A 21910-nucleotide genomic window follows, 5' to 3' on the forward strand; every position below is an offset into this window, starting at 1 on the left:
ATAACGAAGAGGTGTCTAAATGTATACCCAAGTTTCAGACTTTCTGGAGGTACTTGAATGTGCAATATAACCTCGGCTCATCTTTCCATGAAAGTACTATGCTGACATACTCATCAGCAACAACCAAGTCCTTGACTTTCTATGGTTTCTTGCCATTAGCCAACCGCATCAAAACTGATGATTAAGGTTGATAACTTGAGAATAACAGGCAGAGACTAAAACTAGCCGTAACATGCCTTGCATCATATGAAGCAAACTCCAAACTAGAAAGGTAACCGATCCAGTTGTTCCACTTCTTGCTAACGTATGCACTTAGCATATCTTTTAGCATGATTTAACATATGCACTTTGCATATCCTTTAGTACTAAATAGAATGCTTGTAAACTGCCCATCCTACGCGGGATGAATAGCAGCAGTAAGAGTGAGGTGCTTTCCCCCAACCACTTACAGAAAATCGCCCACGACTGACGACAAACTATGACTCAATCATTGAGTATCCAGCCATATACTCGATATGGAATGGAGACAACCAACTAGGTTGAAAGCAGATTGGAGTTTCAAGCAGCCAATCACAAACACCCATACTCAGCCATCGCGTTGTATGGCAGGGTGTAAACTCATACGAAGTCTGCAAGAGAGATTGCACTGGCAGTGCAAAAAATTGCAGAAACAATAATGTCCATGAAGTTGCATGCCGCTCCGAATAAATTGGTGTTAAACACTAGGGCCCATAACACCTAGTGTGCATGCATTTAACACAAACATATACGAACCCCAATTCCATGACGAGACTTTGGACCATAACAGAATGTGACAACCCGGTCACCTCTAGGTGCCAACCATGAGACATTCTCATGGACATAGCATACTTAGCTATATGTAGAAACAACCCTCCGTTAAGGTGGTTTCATAGCACTTGTAATCGTAACAAGTTTTTACGTAGTACCCGATAATTTCTGGCCACTGAAATTTCTCCTGATACCGTGTGCTCAAAATGGTCGAATCCATGGATGTGTCCAGCACCTAGGGACTTTGTCGCGACACATTGTTAGATAGTTGGCGCTAGTGTCAGTCCCAGAGACTCATATTCGCCACGTGTGGAATATGTCTCAAACAAGGATATCAAGAAAAGAGACATCCATCAAGTACGAGCTGGTACTTGTGTGTGGAGGTAACTACAAACACTCTACGACAAGAGTGAGAGGTACCCTCATTATCATGCTCCGCACTGGCTAAACTGAACTCCTTGAGTTCCTAGACCATGTTGTATCCCATGTGACAACATGTGCCAAATCGAACCCTACACCAGGTTCGTAACAACAGAATGTATTTTGGATGCTACGGTCCAAAATACCCATTTCCAACATGCCCTTGACATGGCTTTGAAACATTCAAGCGTATTTATACGACTTGCACTGGAAACCGTGGGTGTTGCCTGCGCAATCCAACCCCTTTGGCTAACATCAACGTAGTCAAACCCCTTGGTAAGACCCTCTGTAGAAACTGCTCAACCAACAGGCAACGGTAACCAACATAGTTAACCGTGTACATACTGATTGAAATCAACTCAAAAAGTTGAATGTGTCTGCTACAGTGTGGTAGATTGCGGAATGCTTTCCTTGAAATTTTAACTGGGAGAGATCAAACTGTGATCCTCAATGCCTATGGGGTGATTTAGCAGTCACCCTCCGGGTCGTACCCCAAACAATATGTCCATAGACACTGCGTAGTGCTATAGAAAGAGCAAGAAATCCACACAAGAGAACTGCCTAGCTCTTGTGGACAGCCATGCTGTCTCAACTGATTGTTGCATCTATACCTCCTTGTAGAGATCAGCTGCTGTGAGTTGAAGATTTATCAAAAACTCAACTTGAGTGTCGCAGTGAAAACATGTAGTGCAAAAATGACACTGTATACATCGTGAATGAGAAGACCGTTGCTTGTCCATTAACCTCGATATATACTTCCCTGGGTAGATCTGTTCACTCTTGAAAACAATCACCCAAAGAATGCCAATAGTTGGGTCTTACCCTTGGCCTGACAATGGCTCTTAGCCTGTGTGGCTCATATCCCTTGTGCAAATTAGTGCTCAATGGACGAACCGATGAAGACTAATTTGAGTAGCATCTTAGCCACGTGCTAGCTGAGAGTTAGAGCACCTTGGCTCAGGTGAACTTACGAGCAAAACACGTATCAAAAGCTTCTTAGAAAATTTTCATTATTCCCTTAAAGAGAGAGAATGAGAGAGAAGAAGAGCATGCTGGGCTGCGGAACTTTCCTTGAACGACTATGACGTGTATAGTTGATTGCCATGCTCGTGTGTATCTTATGCCTAATGTGCAGCGTATCCTATAAGCATACAACAAGTTTCTGCTATGACTCTCTCATTGAGAGAGTTAACAGAAAAACACAACCACATCTTGATCTCCTGCCTTACAGGGTTGTGATTGTATGAAAATGACTTAGCATTGGCGCTTTGCCTGTGAAATAAGTACGAGATTTAGGTGCCTTTTAGTGTTGGTGGGTGTTGATAGCAACCAGCCATCAGGTTCAACAATCCATCACTTAGTCTGTCCTTGACAGAGTTGCGAGTGTGATAGCGGAAGAATAATGCATGAAGTGGTGGAATCCATGCTATTTGCTTAGCATGCCTTGCATGCAAAAACGTAAGCCCTTGGCTACTATGACGGTCTCAAGCGTGAGAACCAAAACCATAAGTGCCTTGCACAGAATAAACTGGTAGGGATTTTGTGAGCTGACAGTCTCTATTTTGCCATCTCCCCATCACATCCGAATCAAAAATGTAAAATAACTGCATACCTCATGAATTGCGTGATGACTTGGAGTACCATGGTGTTGATCTCTGGCAGCATGCATGAACACGCATACCAAGATATGGCGTGCCTTGACCTCTTGCTTCCATGTCGTCATAACTTACCCGCACAACTGTTTCTGTCATCGGGCATGTTGTGGATTCCCCTTTCAAGCATGAGGAAAGGTATACTTCGATCCCCCTTGTGTAGTGCAAATACGACCTTGTCGTATCCATACGAATGTTCACTGCTGAAGCTCGAGCCATGCTCGAGTCCCTCAATCAACGCATCGAAGTTCCTCGAGGCAATCAACATGATCGTCTATGCCGAGCCATGAGGGGATCTGACAATCTAGGGTCGAACATCCTGTTGTCCATCTCGGATCCTGGACATGTCCTTGTGTGCTTCCATAGCCTTGCATGCCTGCCCTTGGCTGCATGTCACAAGTATGGTGGCCTTTGTGAATCAACACCATGGCCACTTATTCCTTGAAGAACTGCGCTTTTGTATGATGCTCGTCCGCTTCGCCGTGGAGCACAGCCCTTAGGAGAGAAGGGCCCTAAGGGTTTTTCCCTTGGGCGCCCAAGGCTGCCCAAGTCGGCCAAGCCACAAAATGTTAAAAAAAAATAAAAAAAATAAACCAGCAAAACCTGTTGGCCATGGTGGCGACGCAAGCAACTCTGCAGGGGAGAAATCCCGTCGCGCTGGCTTGCATGGGTTTTGTTGGGGCTTGCAGCAGGGACGGGAGTTGCATAGGATGCCGGGGTGCACCCGCTGATTCCACCAGCGCACCATTTGGTGCTGGCCAAAAATACGCCTTCCCTCGGCTTAGGGTTGACTCCCGCGTCCTCTGAGCTCTGTCTATCCCGCCATAGGACTCCTCGACACAAGAGCTCCTTCACGTGGTCGCCTGCTCCTCGGCTGCTCCTCTTGCATAGCTTCCTTCACGGCCCAAACCCGCCGAGAGAGAGAGAGAGAGAGAGAGAGAGAGAGAGAGAGAGAGAGAGAGAGAGAGAGAGAGAGAGAGAGAGAGAGAGAGAGAGAGAGAGAGAGAGAGAGAGAGAGAGAGAGAGAGAGACCATGCATGCCTCATGCAATCCTCCCCCACCTCCATGACTCCTCCCTCCCCCTGAGCTCTGATACCAATATGAGAACCCTAGGAGCTAGAGACCTGGATCCTCCACCCAACCGCCCATACTTATAGGCTCTTAGCCCTAGGATCCCCTGTCCACACTGCTAGCTGGCCCGTGGCCGGGGTCCGTGACCCCCCTTTAGGGTAGGGCCCTGCCCGTAGGACCCGTGTCCTGACAATCTGACCACACCCAATGTTGTTTACAATTGACACCCTCTTGTTGTACCGAGTCACGGTGTAGCATGAAGCAATGTTGCACAAACAGTGTGTCATTCACACTATGATTTGATATGAAGAAGTGGATTGTTTTGACTACCTCCCCTGCCTTGCGGTAGTACGTTATGTGTACAAAAATAGTGACTTGACTAGAGTGCCAATGCATTGATTGAATCTCATTTTGCTTCTTGAAGGCGTAATTTTTAGCAAAGTCAACAACTGAGACAATGATATCATCCGGAAAGCGAAGTATACAATCCTTAAATTGTTGTCCTTGCCATCGTGCCACATAGTTATGAGTGATGAAGAGCTTCAACTTGGTCTGCAATAGTCGAAGAAACTCCCAACATTGCATTTCTTTATGCAAAAGATCTTTTCTTTTCTTACTGTTTCCATGCCCGTCTTTTGCTCCTACATACGCAAATACTTTCACATTAATACTCTTACTTGGCTTTGCTATTTCTAAGCAACATAATTCTAACTTCTTTATTCCACATATTTTACAGTCCCCCATCATGCATTCCCTTCTATGGAAAACTGCATCTGCTGGCTTTGGACAGAGAACGGACTCCCACATCTGTGTGACACCTTTGAACGTGTGATGTGAAGCCAGGCATCCGCTGCTAATGTTCTTGCCTGTAGCACAGATATTGCATACACAGTTGCAACATGTATCATGCAGCCCAAAAGAACGAGAGCACATGTGGTTTAGTGCGTCTTTCAAAAAGGTTATCTGCACATGGTATTCGCAATAGCATGTGTACCTATCCTTCAGCCTCCTACAAAAGAATGGCTTTAACATCTCAAACATCCTCATGCCAATCTTGCAATCGGGATGTTTTTGTTTGAATCTTTGAAAGAGCTCAACCTGCAATATCCATATTTGATCAGTATGTTTACTAGGAGAAATAATCCAAACAGGACTATATGCATTGCTACTTAATACATCCACCATAGAAACAAATTGATGTGTTAAACAGCACATTGTATGGTCCTAACAAGCATGTAGCTGGGTATGGTCCTAACATGCATGTAACTGGGTATAACATTGTATACTAAGCATGCTAGATAGCATGTTGAGTATGCTAACTAGCATACTAGCTGTGCTAATAAGCACAATCAGTGTGTAGTTTAGCATACGAGGCATTCTCATCAGCATGCTGAGTATACTCATCAGCATGCTAGTTAGCATGTTGAGTATGCTAACTGGCATGCTGAGTTAGCATACTAGCTGTGCTAACTAGCATACTCATCAGCATGCTAGTTATCATGCTGAGTATGCTAACTAGCATACTAGCTGTGCTAACAAGCACAATCAGTGTGTAGTTTAGCATACGAGGTATACTCATCAGCATGCTAGTTAGCATGCTGAGTATGCTAACTAGCATGCTGCGTTAGCATACTAGCTGTGCTAACTAGCATACTCATTAGCATGCTAACTAGCATGCTGAGTATGCTAACTAGAATACTGGTTGTGCTAACAAGCACAATCAGTGTGTAGTTTAGCATACGAGGCATACTCATCAGCATGCTGAGTATACTCATTAGCATGCTGAGTATGCTAACTAGCATGCTGAGTTAGCATACTTGCTGTGCTAACTAGCATACTAGCTATGCTAACTAGCATATTAGCTGTGCTAACTAGAATACTCATCAACATACTAGTTAGCATACTAGATGTGCTAACTAGCATACTCATCATCATGCTGAGTATGCTAGTTAGCATAGCTGAATATGCTAACTAGCATACTAACAAGGATAATCAGTGTGTAATTAAGCATATGAGTCATTGTTAACCACATGAATGTGTGCTAAGAAGAATAGAAGGTATGCTAACTAGCATACATATTGTGTTAACCAGCACACTTATTATGTTGAACAGCATAGCCAGTACACTACGAATGCTAACTAGCATAAATTAGCTTATCCGTTATGCTACTTAGCATTCTCAGCTGTGCTAACTAGCATACTCATGAGCATGTTAGTTAGCATGCTGAGTATGCTAACTAGCATGCTGAGTATGCTAGTTAGCATAGCTGAATATGCTAACTAGCATACTAGCATAAACCAGCTTACCCGTTATGCTACTTAGCATTCTTAGTTGTGCTAACTAGCATACTCAGCATGCTAGTTAGCTAGCTGAGTATGCTTACTAACATGCTATTTTGCTAGTTAGCACAGCTGAGTATGCTAACTAGCATACTAGCTGTGCTAACAAGCAAAATCAGTGTGTAGTTTAACATATGAGTCATGGTTAACCACACAAAGTGTGCTAAGAAGAATAGAAGGTATGTTAACTAGCATACATATTGTGTTAACCAACACACTTGTTATGTTGAATAGCATAGCCAGCACACTAGCATAAAAGGTGTTAAAGTAGCATACATATTGTGCTAACCAGCGTAGTCCTCAAGATCACTAGGCATGCTAACTAGCAGAAGATTTATGTTGAACACCATACCCACCATACAGGAATGCTAACTAGCATATACCATAAACCAGCTTACCCATTATGCTAGTTAGCATACTACGAAAGCCTAGCTAGCATACTCATTGTGTCAAAGAACATTTTGAGCATGCTAGTTAGCATAATAGGTAGCATAAAGGGTGTTATAGTAGCTTACATATTGTGCTAGACAGCATACTTATCATGCTAAACAGCATACCCAACATACTAGGAGTGAGACTATGCTAACTAGCACACATGCTAGGTGGCATACAAAGCATAACATGTTGTGATAACTAGCATGCTCTGTATGCTAGGTAGATTACTAGCATGCTAGAATGCATAATTTATGGCGCAAGTATGTCATTGATCACCTGAGACTCATTCAGGAGGTGCACAGGGTGTTTTATGTAGCTTTTCCTTCCCACTCTCTTTCGACAAACATCCTTCTTGTTGGGTGAAACACGAGTCTCCTCTGTCCAAAATGTGTAGACCAATTCCTTAATTTCATCTATGATAGGGCTATGACGGTGTTGCTTGTGACATCCAGCCAATGAAAACAGTCGAGCATTGACACCAGACTTCACCTGCCATGATTTTGCTTTGAACAAGCTGCGACGGTCGACTTTTAGGACCCTGGAGAATTTGGCAATAGGCATGTTCTCCTTTGAATTTATCATCATCTGCAATGCTGCATTCTTCAAAAATGGCTCCTCGTTAGAAGCTGGCTGCTTGACGATAGCTAGTGTGTTGCGGACATTGGAGACAATTGCACTCTGCACAGCAGCCTCCTCCTCTAAAGACTGATCACGGATTGCCCGAACAAGCGGATGTTGAGCAACAAGATTCCAGATTTCACACTTTGCTTCTTTGTTGAGACCTTTAGTCCTGTTCTTGAAAGCTTTCACAATCTCGAAGGAGATTTTCCTTTTCTCCTCATCGTCGACGGCATGATGTCCTCATTTAGTTGTCATCTGTCGGTGCTCCCGCTGTTTACGCTTTCTTTCTATCTCATATTTCCTGATAATAGAAAGAGCTGGATGCTGGTTTTGTGATTCATTTCCTGTAATGGCTCCCTTCTGCCTCCATTTCTAGTGGCAATAATGTTGTCTGCTGGTTTTCCATATATGCAAGTCTGCTAAGCTTTGACAACTCAACTTCGAGGCAAGAAGCAATGCGAGAGCGAGCGAGAGAGAGAGAGAGAGAGAGAGAGAGAGAGAGAGAGAGAGAGAGGGAGGGAGTCGGAACATGGCAAACTGTAAACTGGTCTGAGAGTGAGACAGAGAGGGAGTTTGCGCCGCAGAGAGAGAGAGAGAGAGAGAGAGAACAGAGGCTACACCCCACGTCGTCGTCGTAACTGAAAACAGAGGCCACACCCCATATGGGAGGGAACAAATAATATATCTTATGGTTATTAAAATTTCAAACTTCACTTGCTCTTTGGTTTTGAATAGATGCTAACAAGCACCTCTTACTAACATTGTCCGGGACACCAAAAAGCATGACAAGTTAACATGCTTATACCCAATTGAGATCTGTTTTTGAGTCCTAAGCATGTAATTTGTGACTTACCTCGCAAAAAAGGCATTTATGTCTAAAATTAATGCCGCAATTCTTCTCCAAAGCCTACATAACCAACTCAAATTCTAGTTTTATCATCTTGTATTGATAGACAATCAATCTTCTTATGAAAAGCTACAATTTTTTTTCATCTTTGAAGCTGAAATTTAATCTCACAACCAAGGGTATTTTGGGAATTTGCGAAAATTTGAAGGGCATTTTGGGAATTTATGAAGAAATATTGGGGGTACCTTGGGAATTTTCTAAATTTGAGGGGTATTTTGGGAATTTCCGCAAATTTGGTAATTTTCCGTAATTATTATAAAGTGGGGGCGCCGAGAGCATTGCATGTAGTTGTTGTGCTCCCAACAAATTCGCGCCATAATCTACACAACACGCTGCAGTCCTCCTCCTCTTTAGGCACGCACTACCAGCTAGTAATAGTTCTCCTCTGATTGGTGAGATCAGGGAACAAGTGCTGCATACGAGCGATGGCGACAGCATCGACCTCGTGCAGCCAATGTGCTGGTGGTTCTTATTTACTTTACTAAGGAACCCCGGCCAGCTGCGGCCTACAAGAAAGCGAAGTCCAAGTCGATCAAGCTGGACTTCTACATGCTCACCGTCGTGCAGAACCTCGCTATGTTGGCCAATCCCAACGGCTGCTCCAGCCGTCGCCCAGAAGCTCGTCCTCAGCACATTCGACAATCGCATGGGCAAGACGACCTCCCTCGCCAACCCCGCCGACCTGCTGGTGCAGGGCTGGTACGGCGACTGTGGCCACAACCGGCTCACGTTCTGCCTCAGCCAGACTTTCAACTACGACGATGGCCCCTACAAGGACACCTTCAGCCTGATGGGAGAGAGCATTGCCACGGCCGAGCCCGTCAAGTCCGCCGCCATCGTTGGCGGCACGGGCGACTTCGCATTCTGCCATGGCGTCGCCGAGCAGCGCCACATCTCCACGCCCAGCATCAACAGTGAGGAGAACGCTTGGTTCGCCTACTCCGTAACGCTCAAATGCTGAGCAGAACCCAGTAGCCTAATTTTACTCTCACCATTCAAATTCACACAACGGGGTTTACTTTACCGTGAAGTAATTGCGTTGCACTATGTTACACTAGTATGGAGGGCGCTCATTGTGTATAGATTGATACATGTGCAAATACAAGCCGCCTCTCTCTTTCTCTCTTTGAGCGCACTGAGCACTAGGCTACAGAGCACAGCTACAGAGCACACCACCGGAACTGGCCGGAGCAAGGAAAATACACCATGTGTCGCAGGGAGGGAGTTCGAATCCCTCCTCCCATTATAGATAGTACGAGTACGATCGGCTGCCTTCGGCGGCCTCTCTCTTTCTCTTTCGCTCTCCCTCTTTATCGCGTGCACAACAACTTCTCTCACTTTTGAAATTTAGCCTTCATCTCGCAGACTTTGACATGTGTAAAGTAGACTCCCTCTGTCGTTATAGAATACATATAGATATAGACTAGTATGTGTGGTACAATTTTGGAAAGGTTTTTTGAAAGGAATCTAACGGATATGCGCTGTGGAGAAATGAAAGGAGAGGGTGGGGGGCGAGGGGGTGGCAACAAAATGGAGGGGTGCCGAGGTGGTTGTGGCACAAAAGGAAAAGGTCGGATAGCTAGCGATGGAATTGGGGACGAACGAGCAAGGAAGGTACTGAGAGGCGAGTGTAGCGATGAAGCCAGAGAGAGGCAGGCAAGGGGGCGGGGTGAGGCACTTCGCGTCAAAGGTAGCAACAAAGCAAGATGTTTTTTATAGTGCAAGGGTGATACTATGCGCAGAGGAGGCGCTGTGGCTATGTGGTTAGCACTACAATTTTGCTTTCATCTGGAGTGTCAATGTTCGATGCCGACAAGAGCATCTTGGTTTTACATGTTTCGCATGGAAAGGTAGATACGTGTGAAGAATCTGTGAAGATTCACTCTAATGGGAGGAGTATAGAGCCAGTAGTAGGGGGTACCCAATCATATTAAATCAAAAAATACAAAGAATCACATTAAAGGAGATACGATGTGAGGAATTGGACGCTGCTGCAGTCAGACAGGTGGGCGTGCGGACAGGGCAGTGGAGAGACCAGCACAGGACACGTAGGAACTGAGGATTATGGGCAGAGCAACAGGAGTTGATTTGCAGAGAGACTTGGGCCGCCCTACTTGTAAGCTTTTTGATTGTTGCTTTCCTAGAGCAGATCGATGTGGCTGCTTGGTTAGTTACGGAGATTATCGCAAGCTTCTCTCTTTGAGGGTCATGGGTTCGAGTCAAATCAACCATTTCCCTTTTATAAGGATACGACAGAGAAGCAATTCACATAAGCTTTAGTTCCAAAAGGGCTCACCATAGGTTGAAGCATAAATTCCAAAAACAGACTACTTGACTTTTGGCCAACTTCCCCTTTTAGCACGACTCTCTTCCTTCTTTCTAACTAATACTATATTCAATAACAAACCAATTCCTCCGAATCTCACCCACCTCATTGTGTCGCTTACACTTCAAAGACTTGAATTCGAATCCATGAGGACCTTCAACCGCGTGTACCATCTCGTAACCAAAGAGCTAACATGCCGAGTTACGCAACTCATCTCTCCATAAACTTAGAAAAAAACCTATTCTACGTGTAGCAGCTCTAAGGCGTTGCCCCGCCTTTGAGACATTTGTTGTTGCCTCGCATGACGTCGGACTGGACTTCCCTTGCTTGTGCAACCTCCATTGTAGGTGGATGCTCTAACCACGCAGGCATGTAGGTTTTGTTGGCATCCAAGGCGAAACAAACCATTATATGGTAGATTCAAACGTGAAAAAGTAAACTCGACCAAAAAAAATAAACTTGGACAGCATTTGATGGTGCATGATGTTTTTGATTTTTGAGTGTAGCTTGCACGTCGTTGATCCCATGGCATGGGGTTCATTAAAGACCCCAGTGAGGACAACCCATGGAGAAGTTTAATTTTTTCTCTGAAATTTTGGGTTCGTTCAAGGAAAATTCATAGGTATTGGTAATATTGATTGAGGCCCCATCACTAAGATAATATGGGAGTGATGGAAAAACTCTCACTCTCTCTCTCTCTCTCTCTCTCTCTCATTTGCTTTCTTTTTAGGGAGTAAGAGGGGGTCCACATCGGAGGGGTTAACCAATTATCCATCAAAATTTGTTACCACTCTCAAAATTGAACACAATTGCAATTATCCCTCTCCCTCTCGAATTGAACGCAACCATGCGTAGTAAGTTCAAAAATTAACAAAATTGAAATATTTAGTTTGTGTGTGTGTGTGTGTGTGTTTATATATATACTAGTATGTGACTCGCGCATTGTTGCGATCAAAGAAACAATGCTTCTATTCTCATAGGGTTATCTTCTCCTCCAAGTGGAACACTATCAATATTCTCTTCCTACATGTATAGTCTACCGCATTTATAAAAGTGATGCACGACATGAACTCTTAGTAGATGCTACAAAGCATTCTTTGATATCAAGATTGAAAGCTTCTCATAGAAATTATTTTTCATGAGGTGCTAGCCCTTGTTCAAAAAACTTAGGAGTGCTCTAATACTACTGGGGTGTGTGTGTGTGTAGAGAGAGAGAGAGAGAGAGAGAGAGAGAGAGAGAGAGATTCCTCTTTTTGGTCTACCTTGATCTAGCAATGCTACCAAGCTTGATTATAGAGATTAGATAAGTTAGCATGGTGTGAAGAGATGAAAGCTAAGAGAAGTCAATATAATAATAAAACTTTTTTTTATAAATGGAGTGGGTGCTATAATTGGTTTCAATGATAGGAACGCAATTGGATTCAATGTCTCTGCTCCACTCTCTTACTTCCTTCTATCCTTGTACATATGTATAGATGTATGTACGCATAGTACACACACACACACACACACACACACACACACACACACACATATGCTTGAACTGAGGATTTGTCGCATAGATCTTGAGGCATCTTGCTACTGTTCCAATTATGTCTATATGTACACATAACGCACTTGTGTACGCGTGCGCACACACACACACATATATGCTTGAAGGAAAGATTTGTCACATAGGTCTTGAGGCATCTTGCTACTGTTCCAATACAGTAACTATGACAATCAAGTTTCTATGCTCCCCTCGTCCCCCCCCCCAAACCCTTTAGTTGAAGTGGCGATCCCAGGTGGACATTTAAAAAGAAGAAGCGAACTCCCTTTTTTTTAAAAAAGAAAAGTATAGACGGCTATGATTGGTCTCTCTCTCTCTCTCTCTCTCTCTCTCTCTCTCTCTCTCATCATATAGATCTTTGAGATCTCATTAGATGTTCCTACAACATTTCAAATTCTCCTTTTATCAAGACATGTGTATAAGTGTGTGTGTGTGTGTGTGTGTGTGTGTGTGTGTGTGTGTGTGTGTGAGAGAGAGAGAGAGAGAGAGAGAGAGAGAGAGAGAGAGAGAAGCTGAAACAAAAATAACTTTATTCTTGTCCATGTTGTGAGATATATCTTTTGGATTGTTCCGATGGCATTAAAATTTTTCTTCTTCTTTATCATCTCCTCTCTCCTCTCTCTCTCTCTCTCTCTCTCTCTCTCTCTCTCTCTCTCTCTCTCCTCCCCATAGATATTCACTTTTGTTGAAGATTTGTCTTGTAACTTTTAAAGTCACTTTAGATTATTCCTAAACACGAACATTTTGTTCTGTCTTCGTCTCTCCTCCTGCGTCATTTGTTGGAGTTTGCATTTCAACACATTAAATACGGTACTAAAACATTGTCCTCACCCCTCGCCCCTCCCTCCCCCCTCTCTCTCTCTCTCTCTCTCTCTCTCTCTCTCTCTCTCTCTCTCTCTCTCTCTCTCTCGTTGATTTTAGATCGGCATCCCTACCTGCCAAAATTTATGGAATTTGGAGATTTTTAAGCATGGCCCACATGTTAACTCTTAAAAATAAAAAGAAAAAAATATCCAAGAATTGGTAAAAGATCCATCAACTGAGAAATCTCCTACCCATTTGGGGTGTTCTCTCTTGTTGATTTTAGATTCGCACGCTTGTCTGCCAAAATTTAAGGAATTTATAGATTTCAAAGCATGGCCCACATGTTAACTCTTAAAACTAAAAAGAAAAAAATATCCAAGAATTGGTCAAAGGTCCATCAATTGGGAAATCTCTCTACCGATTTGGGGTGTTAATGTGAGGATTGTTCTTTCTCAGGCATTTAATCCATTTTCTACGGGTGAAAAACTTTAGCTATCACTAATGCCCCAAAATACTATCTTGAAAATTTGAAAAGCGCGTGGACTCAACGGTAAAATCTTTCTTTCTCTTTCTCCCCCTCATAAATGTACATGTGTATGCACACAGGTAATGTACATCTCTCTCTCTCTCTCTCTCTCTCTCTCTCTCTCTCTCTCTCTCAACAACCCCTAGATTTGCATGTCAGGCATGTCCTCAAAACGAGACAGCCCCAAGTCAACATTATGCGAGCTTTTTTCTTTTTTTCAAGCTCTTTAAAGAAATACATGCTTCCAATTTTTTTTTAAACATATCAATATTGGTCTTGAAAAAATTTCCTTGAAAAGATAAAACCAAATATATTTTCAAAAATTACATTTCATTACATTTAAAAAAATCAATAAAATTCTTCTTTGTTATATTTTCAAAAAGAAATTCGCATTAAGTAACAAAATATCTATTAAAGTTATCCCCTTTTTGTTACGTGCAATCAAACTTCAACATTTATTTTGTGTAGAATAGAAAGTCTTTTGACTTTACATTTGAAAAGGCTTCTCAGATCTTACATTCTGCAAAGGCAAAGGCAAAGGCTGTCATTTCTTACAACCTTACCCTTTGCTTTTGCATTTTAGATTAGATGTTTTATAAGGTGTTTTATGAAATGAACCAGGGAGTGACAAGTGGATGCCCTCTCCTACATTGGAAAGAGTATATATATATATATATATATATATATATATATATATATATATTTATATATATACATGAGAGAGAGAGAGAGAGGGTGTAAAGCTTCTCAATCAAAGAAGGAAAGAAGAACAATTAAAAAAAGGCTACAAATCAAATCAATTGTCAAAGCTTATAAAATTGAAAGGAAAAGGCAAAGTTTAGAAAAAAGAATAAAAATGTGTTTCATTCATTTCCTTTCATGCTTTGAAGGAGAGGGATATGAAAGCTGTACACATTAAAAAGTGTGTCCGTATCATGGAGTTGGGAAATCTGGGAAAAGCTCACAATTTCCCATGCCAAAAAGAGAATCCCAAGGATTCCTATTGAAGTGGGGTGTTCTAACTGCACCTCTTTTGAGGTGCAGTTGCTCTTCCCAAAGCCCCCCCCTCCCCAAAATGTTCCGGAAAAGTGTCCCTTAGCTTAGCCTTGAGCCGGTTGCAAAATCAAAGTAGCCAGTTGAGGGGAGGGCAAGAGGGAGAAAATTCTGCTTAAAATACATGGAAAATAGTGTAAATTTGCAAAAATACTTGCTAGTATTGTAAAATTTCCAGTTCAGATTTGTCTTGGAGGGTTGTGAAAATGATTTTTTCTAAACACTGCCCCCCCCTCCCGCCTCCCCCCCAAAAAAAAAACCCCACACCATCACATGTGAGGTGCAATCACTTCCCTCCATCTTACAAATTACCCCCTAAGACAATCTGTAGCATTCATAATGAAGAAAGAGACACAATATTGAACTATATGAAATAAAGTACAACCAAAGTTTTTCAACAAGTGAATCACCAAACAAATGATTACATGATTGGTGGCTTGCAATCAATCAATCCTTTATAGAGGAGCTTGATGGGCTACAATCTTGGAGATGAATAGGGGACAACCCCCCAAAAGTGAGAAATAAGTGACCTTTTCAGAGTATGATTAGGAACGGGGGAACCAAAGTTGCTACCCCACACCAACATACTCTTAGGAAGACTTCTTTTACACAAGAAGAAAAGGGGCATTGGGCAACCCCAAAAGTGTATCAATTGCTCTTGCATAGTTCTCTCTAGGTCAGTAAGGAGTAGCTTCCACTATCTCACCAACTCTCTCACTTTCTCTCCCTATATTGATTAGGGGAAAAAGTAAGTAAGGGTGGTTTCCGTCCTACACCCCAACAACCTCTTACTTGAAGGTCATGGTGGCCAATAGTGGCATCAATATAGTTAGTCTATACAAAGTTGATGAAGCATCGCCTAGGCTTTCTTCATCCTACACCCAGAAGTTCTATGCAATATGTAAATCGCTCCGAGGCTAGGCCCTTCGTGAGAGCATCTGCGGGGTTGTTGTTAGTGTGGAACTTGACAAGCTCGATGCGCTTGCCAACCAATGTATCTCGTATGACATGGTATCTGACCTCTACATGTTTTGACTTAGAGTGAAACACCGGATTCTTTGGGAAAGCAATGGCACTCTGACTATCACAATGCAGTAGTGGAACCTCGTGAATGCCCAAATCTCCCACTAGATGAGCTATTCATATGGCTTCCTTGCTTGCGTCAGATGCAACAACGTATTTTGCCTCAGTGGTAGATGAGGGTCTTGGAGACATGACCTCCAAGAGATAGCTACTCCTCCAAACATGAACACATAGCCAGATGTGGATCTTCTCCGATCCACGCAACCCGCATAATCCGCATCCATGTAACCTACAATAGATGCATCACTGTTTTCGAAGTGTAAACACTTGCTAGCTGTACCCTTCACGTATTTGAGTATTTTCTTCACTGCTTCCCAATGCTTCTTTCCAGGGTTTGCCATGTACCTACTAACCACTCCCATTGCATGTGCAATGGCTGGTCTTGTGGCTACCATAGCGTACATTAAATTGCCAAGTACTCAAGAGTATGACACTTTCGTCATTTCCTCTTTCTCAATATTTGTCTTGGGAGAATCGTCCTTGTTGCTAAGTTTGGAGTATGCTTGCATTGGGGTACTCAGTGACTCACCCCCTATTCAGTGACTTCCCCCCTTACATACTGAAACGTTGCAAGACTTTGTGGATATACTTTTCTTGAGATAATTCAAGAATTCCAAGTTGCCTGTCTCTCTTGATTTGCATACCAAGAAAGTGATTGGCATTTCCCAAATCTTTCTTAGAAAACTAAGTGCTTAGCATCTTCTTTAAATGATTGATCTCATCAATTGATTTGCCTCTGATAAGCATATCATCTACATACAAGATCAAGATGATTAAAGAACCATTGTTCAACCTCTTTGTGTATAAGCACTGATCCTCTTGACTTCTTATGTAACCCTGAGATTGCATGAATTTTGTCAAATTTTTGATGCCACTCCCTTGAACGCCTTTCTTGAGGCCATAGCTAGAGTGCCTTTTTAAGTCTACAAACCAATTCTACTCTCGTTGTCTTCTGGGTGTCACGTACGAAACCCTCTAGTTGTTTCATGTATACATCTTCATCTAGATCCCCATGAAGAAACACTGTGTTCACGTCCATTTGGACAAGTTCCATGTCCTAGATAGCAACCAAGCCAAGCACAGTGCGAAGTGTAGTCATCTTGACTACTGAAGAGAAAATCTCATCGAAATCCACACATTTGTGCTACTTGAAATCCTTGGCAACTAGATGAGCCTTGTACCTAAGCTCGTGATCTTCCATTTGTATACTTCTTTTTGTATACCCACTTGCAAGGTAAAGTATTTTTGCTTTTTGGTAATTCAACCAAATCCCATGTCTCATTAGCCACAATTGAATTGTACTCTGATTGCATAGCCTGCTCCCACTTAATGCTATCGTCCATTTGTATAGCTTATTTATAGCAGGTTGGCTCTCCACTGTCACTGACCAAAATGTGGTGTATACTCGGCTCAAACCGCTCGGGTGCACGTGATACTCTTATGGAGCGTCTCAGTGTGTGCTTGCTGGCCTCTGCTCTCTCCTGAGCAATAGTAGTATCTTGCACTTGAGGATTAGGTGCAACACTACTGAACTGAGTTAGTTCAGAGGCAACATCCTCAAAACAAATGCGTCTATACTCTCATTCTTTAATGGGCTTCTTGTGCATTCTTTATTCATTGAAAATTATGTGTGAGCTACGAATGACGTTGTTGGATTCTAGTGCCAGAGACGATAGCCCATCTCTCCATTTGCACCATAGCCGATAAAAATGCATTTGTGTGATCTGTGATCTAGCTTGCGACAAAGTGCCGCTTGGACATATGTGCATATGCCTCACATCCAAATACACGTAAATGCTCATAGCTTGGTGTTTTTCCAATCCATAATTCCTCTAGAATTTTGAAATTCAAAGGAGAACTAGGTGACCTCTTGATGATGTGCATTACTGTTAGAAAAGCTTCCCCCCAAAACTCTGGAGTAAGCTTTACCATAGACATCATAGAGATAACTCGCTCTTGAATTGTGAGATTCATTCTTTCAGCTATCCAATTTTGTGTAGGTGTGTCGGGAGCAGTAAACTACCGACGAATGCCTCTTCAATTGCAAAACTCCTTGAAGTCCCTGGAGACATATTCTCCACCATTGTTTGTGTGAAAATCTTTGAGCTTTTTTCCTGATTGGTTCTCAACCATGGCGAGGAATTTCTGAAATGTTGAAAAGAACTCTTCCTTATGCTTCAAGAGATACACCCACACCTTTCTGGTAGAATAATCTATGAACGTGAGAAAATAGTTTGCCCCTCCCCAGAGTTTTATGTGGCATTGGACCACACAAAACACTGTGCACTAAGTCTAGGGGTTTGCCTAGTTTCTAGTTCAATGGCGAAGATGTCAACCTAGTTTGTTTGCAATATAGACAATGCTCACACAATAAAAATTCCGTGTAATCTAACACAAGTAAGTAGCCAAAATGTTGAATTTTTTTCATTCCCTTTTGGCTAATATTCCCTAGCCGGCTATGCCACAACTCAATAGACAACAGCTTGGCAACATAGATAGAGTGTTCCTCAACACTCAAAACAAACAAAGAGTACAGGGATCTGTTTTTAAGACCTTTGATCATGACAAGGTTGTTCTTGTGGAACAGTCAAGAACGATTACCAAAAATGTAGTGTAGCCAAGATCATCCAATTGCCCTACAAAAAACAAGCTCTTTGTAAGCTTCGGCACACATTTTGCAACACAAAAGTAGTGCCATTATGCATCTAAAGTTTCACATCACCAATGCCAATAATGTCAAGCTCATAGAAATCACCAAGCTTGACTATGCCATGCATGGATGAATAAGAGGAAAACCACTCTCTTGCACCAAAATCAAGAATCCAATTCTATGCATAATCCTCAAATTGTGCAACCAAAGCATCTGGATTGAGATCTTAAGTGAAAATGAGAACATTTGAGGGATCTGCTATCACCTCTGCATGAATCTTTGTTGACATAATGTTCATCACTGGAGGAGGAGCATCCTCTACTGCAGTGGTAGGCATGGGAGACTCAACCACATTGAGCTCCTTGATCTTTACCGTACTTTTTCCTTTTCCAGAATTATCTTTTTGCATGTTTTTTTCATCTCTTAGGAAATTACGACAACCCTTTTTGTAATGGCCCTTCTTATGGCAATAGTAACACTCAAAATCTTTGGCACTGTGGTCTCTACTTAAGTTTCTGTGTCTACTAGGACTACGAGGATTTCGCTCTCTACTTTTGCTTTTGTATTTGTTCCTGTCACGGCCTCTTGCCTTTGTTGAACTGTCAGCCATATATGAATCTCTATGACTAGCACCGCCGAGAGATTTACGTCGAATTTCTTTAGTGATGAGAAATGCATCTGTGATAGTATTGAACACTAACTTGCCATTCGGAGCTGAATTGTTAATGGTTGTGCAAAAAATGTCCCATGAATTGGGTAGAGAGCATAACAAGAATATAGACTTGAGTTCTTCATCAAGCTCCTTAAATCCCTTAGATGTCAAAACTGATTGAAAAAGGAGTTGAACTCATTTAAGTGACTAGAAATTGTGCTACCTTCATTCATGTTGATCTTCATAAGATTTTTCATGAGAAAAACTTTGTTGGATGCAATTTTGCTCTCCCATGTTGAATATAAGCTATCCCAAAGTTCCTTGGTTGTTGTCTTCCCTTTGATAGTGAAGAACACTAACTTGGCTAGATGTAGATGTGTCGTAGCCATGGCTCTCGCATCCAAAAGCTCCCGCTGAGCTTGCATATAGTCATCATTCTCTGCACTCTCTCTCAACGATTTTGATAGGCCTTTGTTTTCCAAAACATCTTTCATGCGCTCTTTCCACATGGTGAAGCTGCTGCCATCCAGCTTGCAAATGAAATACTCTTTCTTTTTTGAAGAAGAAGCCATCGCTGACAAGAGGGTGAGAGGTGACAAACTATGGCAAGCAGCTACAGAAATTTGGGCAGAGTCTTCTTTGTATGAGGAGTCAAAAATCAACTCAAAATATGCATAAATGTGCCAAATGCACTAACTGGACATCAAAAAACTGATATTATCACTGCCAAGATGATTTCCAACTCGGCGTCAAAAGCATATGAAACCGTCACGATTCATTTCCTATGGCAAGGGTACCGTAAAAGGGGAACTTCAGCTACCTGTATCACTAAAGGTGTCCCAACATTTGAGCATACCCCAGCTCAAAGAAAACCCCACGCTATCGACCCTCCAGAGGCTAATGCATACAAAAATGGACTAGCCACAGACTCAAAAAGGGCTCCTTTGGTGCGAGTCTTAGAAACGACCGAGAAAAACTATCAAAAATATCTCAACACATAGTATAGTGTGCTACAAGCGGGAACGTCGCGATGGCCCTGCAAAATACTCATAATAACACAATACATACCATAAAATGATAAATCATTATACCTGAATCGTCGCACACGCACATAATCAATGACGTACGCAAACAGAGAGAGACATAGAGCGAGAGAGAGAGAGAGAGAGAGAGAGAGAGAGAGAGAGAGAGAGAGAGAGAGAGAGAGAGAGAGAGAGAGAGAGAGAGAAGAAGAAGAAGAACACGTGCAGATGCGCCTCCTACAATGGAGTGCCACACCGGCACGGCGAGAAAGGAGAGAGGAGAGAAGATAAGAATACACAGACATTGGGTGCAATCTCTCCCCGTGCAAGAGTGACCATTTCCCTCTTGCACGCATTTGTTTTATAGATTTCTTAAATGGTCAATTGTGAGTATAAACTGGCCGGCCGGTCATAAATGACCAAAGCTCATAATAGAGCACTTGAACAATAAAATGTACAATATATATATATATTTCCATTCGCATAGGCCTAGCTCGGTCTAGTCTTTTCCACCTGTCACATCTGCAATAAATAATAAAATATCAATTCTATAATATACCTCTCCGTTGGAAAGCAACTGTCCTCAGTTGCGAAGGTAAAAATCTGCAAACAATACTTGTCAAAAACAATGCTTAGAAATCTGTCTCAAATAGTGAAAGAGTGGTGCTTGTGGCGTAGGAGTTTGGTGAGGCTCCTTCATGGAGTTGGGTGGTTGAACCGAGACAGAGCGTGTGGCCGACAGTGGACCAAGAGAAAGAGAGGGAGATGGGGGAGTTCAACCGCTGCATGGCATCGAGAGGGGCCGGCTGGAAACTGCGAGAGAAAGATAGATGGAAAGCAAAAATAAAATTCTTGCATGCGCTCGTGTCCACAGATTTTGACGGTTGCAATTGGTGTTCGAATGGCAGCTCTGCCTTGACATGCAGAAAGCTGCTACATGCACAAGGGGTTGGTTGTCCTTTGTTCTGTTTTACAGAGCCAATTTGGCATGCTTGAAAAAAAGTGAAGATGCGGTGGAGTTAACTCGCCAACCGTGAGGGCTGGCTGCTGCAAGTGTAGACATTGTTGGTGATAGAAGTTGTTGCGAAGTTGAATCTCGTGTTTTTTTTTGCTCTCTAACTACATCGACTATGCGTGCTCCGCATTATGACGCACTGCTTGCACCCGGGGCTACTCGCCTTGGTGATTTGTGCAGGATGACAAGGGTTTGACGAGGGTCAATAGCCGTGAGAGAGATGAAAAAATAAAATAAAATAAAATAATAATAAATCCTTTAGAGCTCCACCTTCTTCTTTGAGTCGTCTCCTTCCTAACGGGCTTAAAATTGCTACCTACCTTGATCGTCTTGGCATCATAAACCGTCATCTCGCTACGCTTTCACAAGAAAATCATTGTTACTCTATATTAATCCCCTGAATAAAGTACTCCCTATTTCTTCCCTATATAGCTATGGAAAACATCTCCAAGCTCTTCTTTCTATGAGTATTCTCATAAGATTAAGTTTTAATATGTTATTATGATTAATTATCATAATTACATTGCTAATCACAATATTACGACAACAAAGAAGGGATTCTCTTTCATTTTGAAGACCGTTAGCTATCTTAATCAATCACACTAGTTACTACAAATGAAAGCATATAACAAACTCTACAAACATTAAAAAAGAAAAAAGGTACTTAGTTGTTGATTATCTTTAATCTTTGGAGCGTAGCATACGCTCTAATACCACTGCTACATACAGGAACGTCACGATGGTCCTGCAAAATACTCATAATAACACAATACATACCATAAAACGATAAATCGATATACTTGAATTATCGCACACGCACATAATCAATGACGTACGCGAACAGAGACAAAGAAGGGATTCTCTTTCATTTTGAAGACCCTTAAGTGTCTTTATAAATTACACTAGTTACTACAAATGAAAGCAAATAACAAACTCTACAAACATTATAAAAAAAAAAGGTACTTAGCTGTTGATTATCTTTAATCTTTGGAGCGT

General features: G+C 42.2%; 1 protein-coding gene across 1 annotated transcript; it reads right to left on the bottom strand.

Moving 5' to 3' along the window:
• Nucleotides 1-8808: 8808 nt before the first annotated feature.
• On the bottom strand, nucleotides 8809-9105 carry LOC147419567 (uncharacterized). Its single transcript, XM_086506133.1, has one exon. It carries the CDS (start codon nucleotides 9103-9105, stop codon nucleotides 8809-8811), a length of 297 nt encoding a protein of 98 aa, XP_086362259.1.
• Nucleotides 9106-21910: the final 12805 nt, after the last annotated feature.

The sequence above is a fragment of the Adiantum capillus-veneris genome, chromosome 29 (genome assembly GCF_014529385.1).
Source record: "Adiantum capillus-veneris isolate H3 chromosome 29, ASM1452938v2, whole genome shotgun sequence".
In the NCBI taxonomy this organism is placed as follows: Eukaryota; Viridiplantae; Streptophyta; class Polypodiopsida; order Polypodiales; family Pteridaceae; genus Adiantum; species Adiantum capillus-veneris.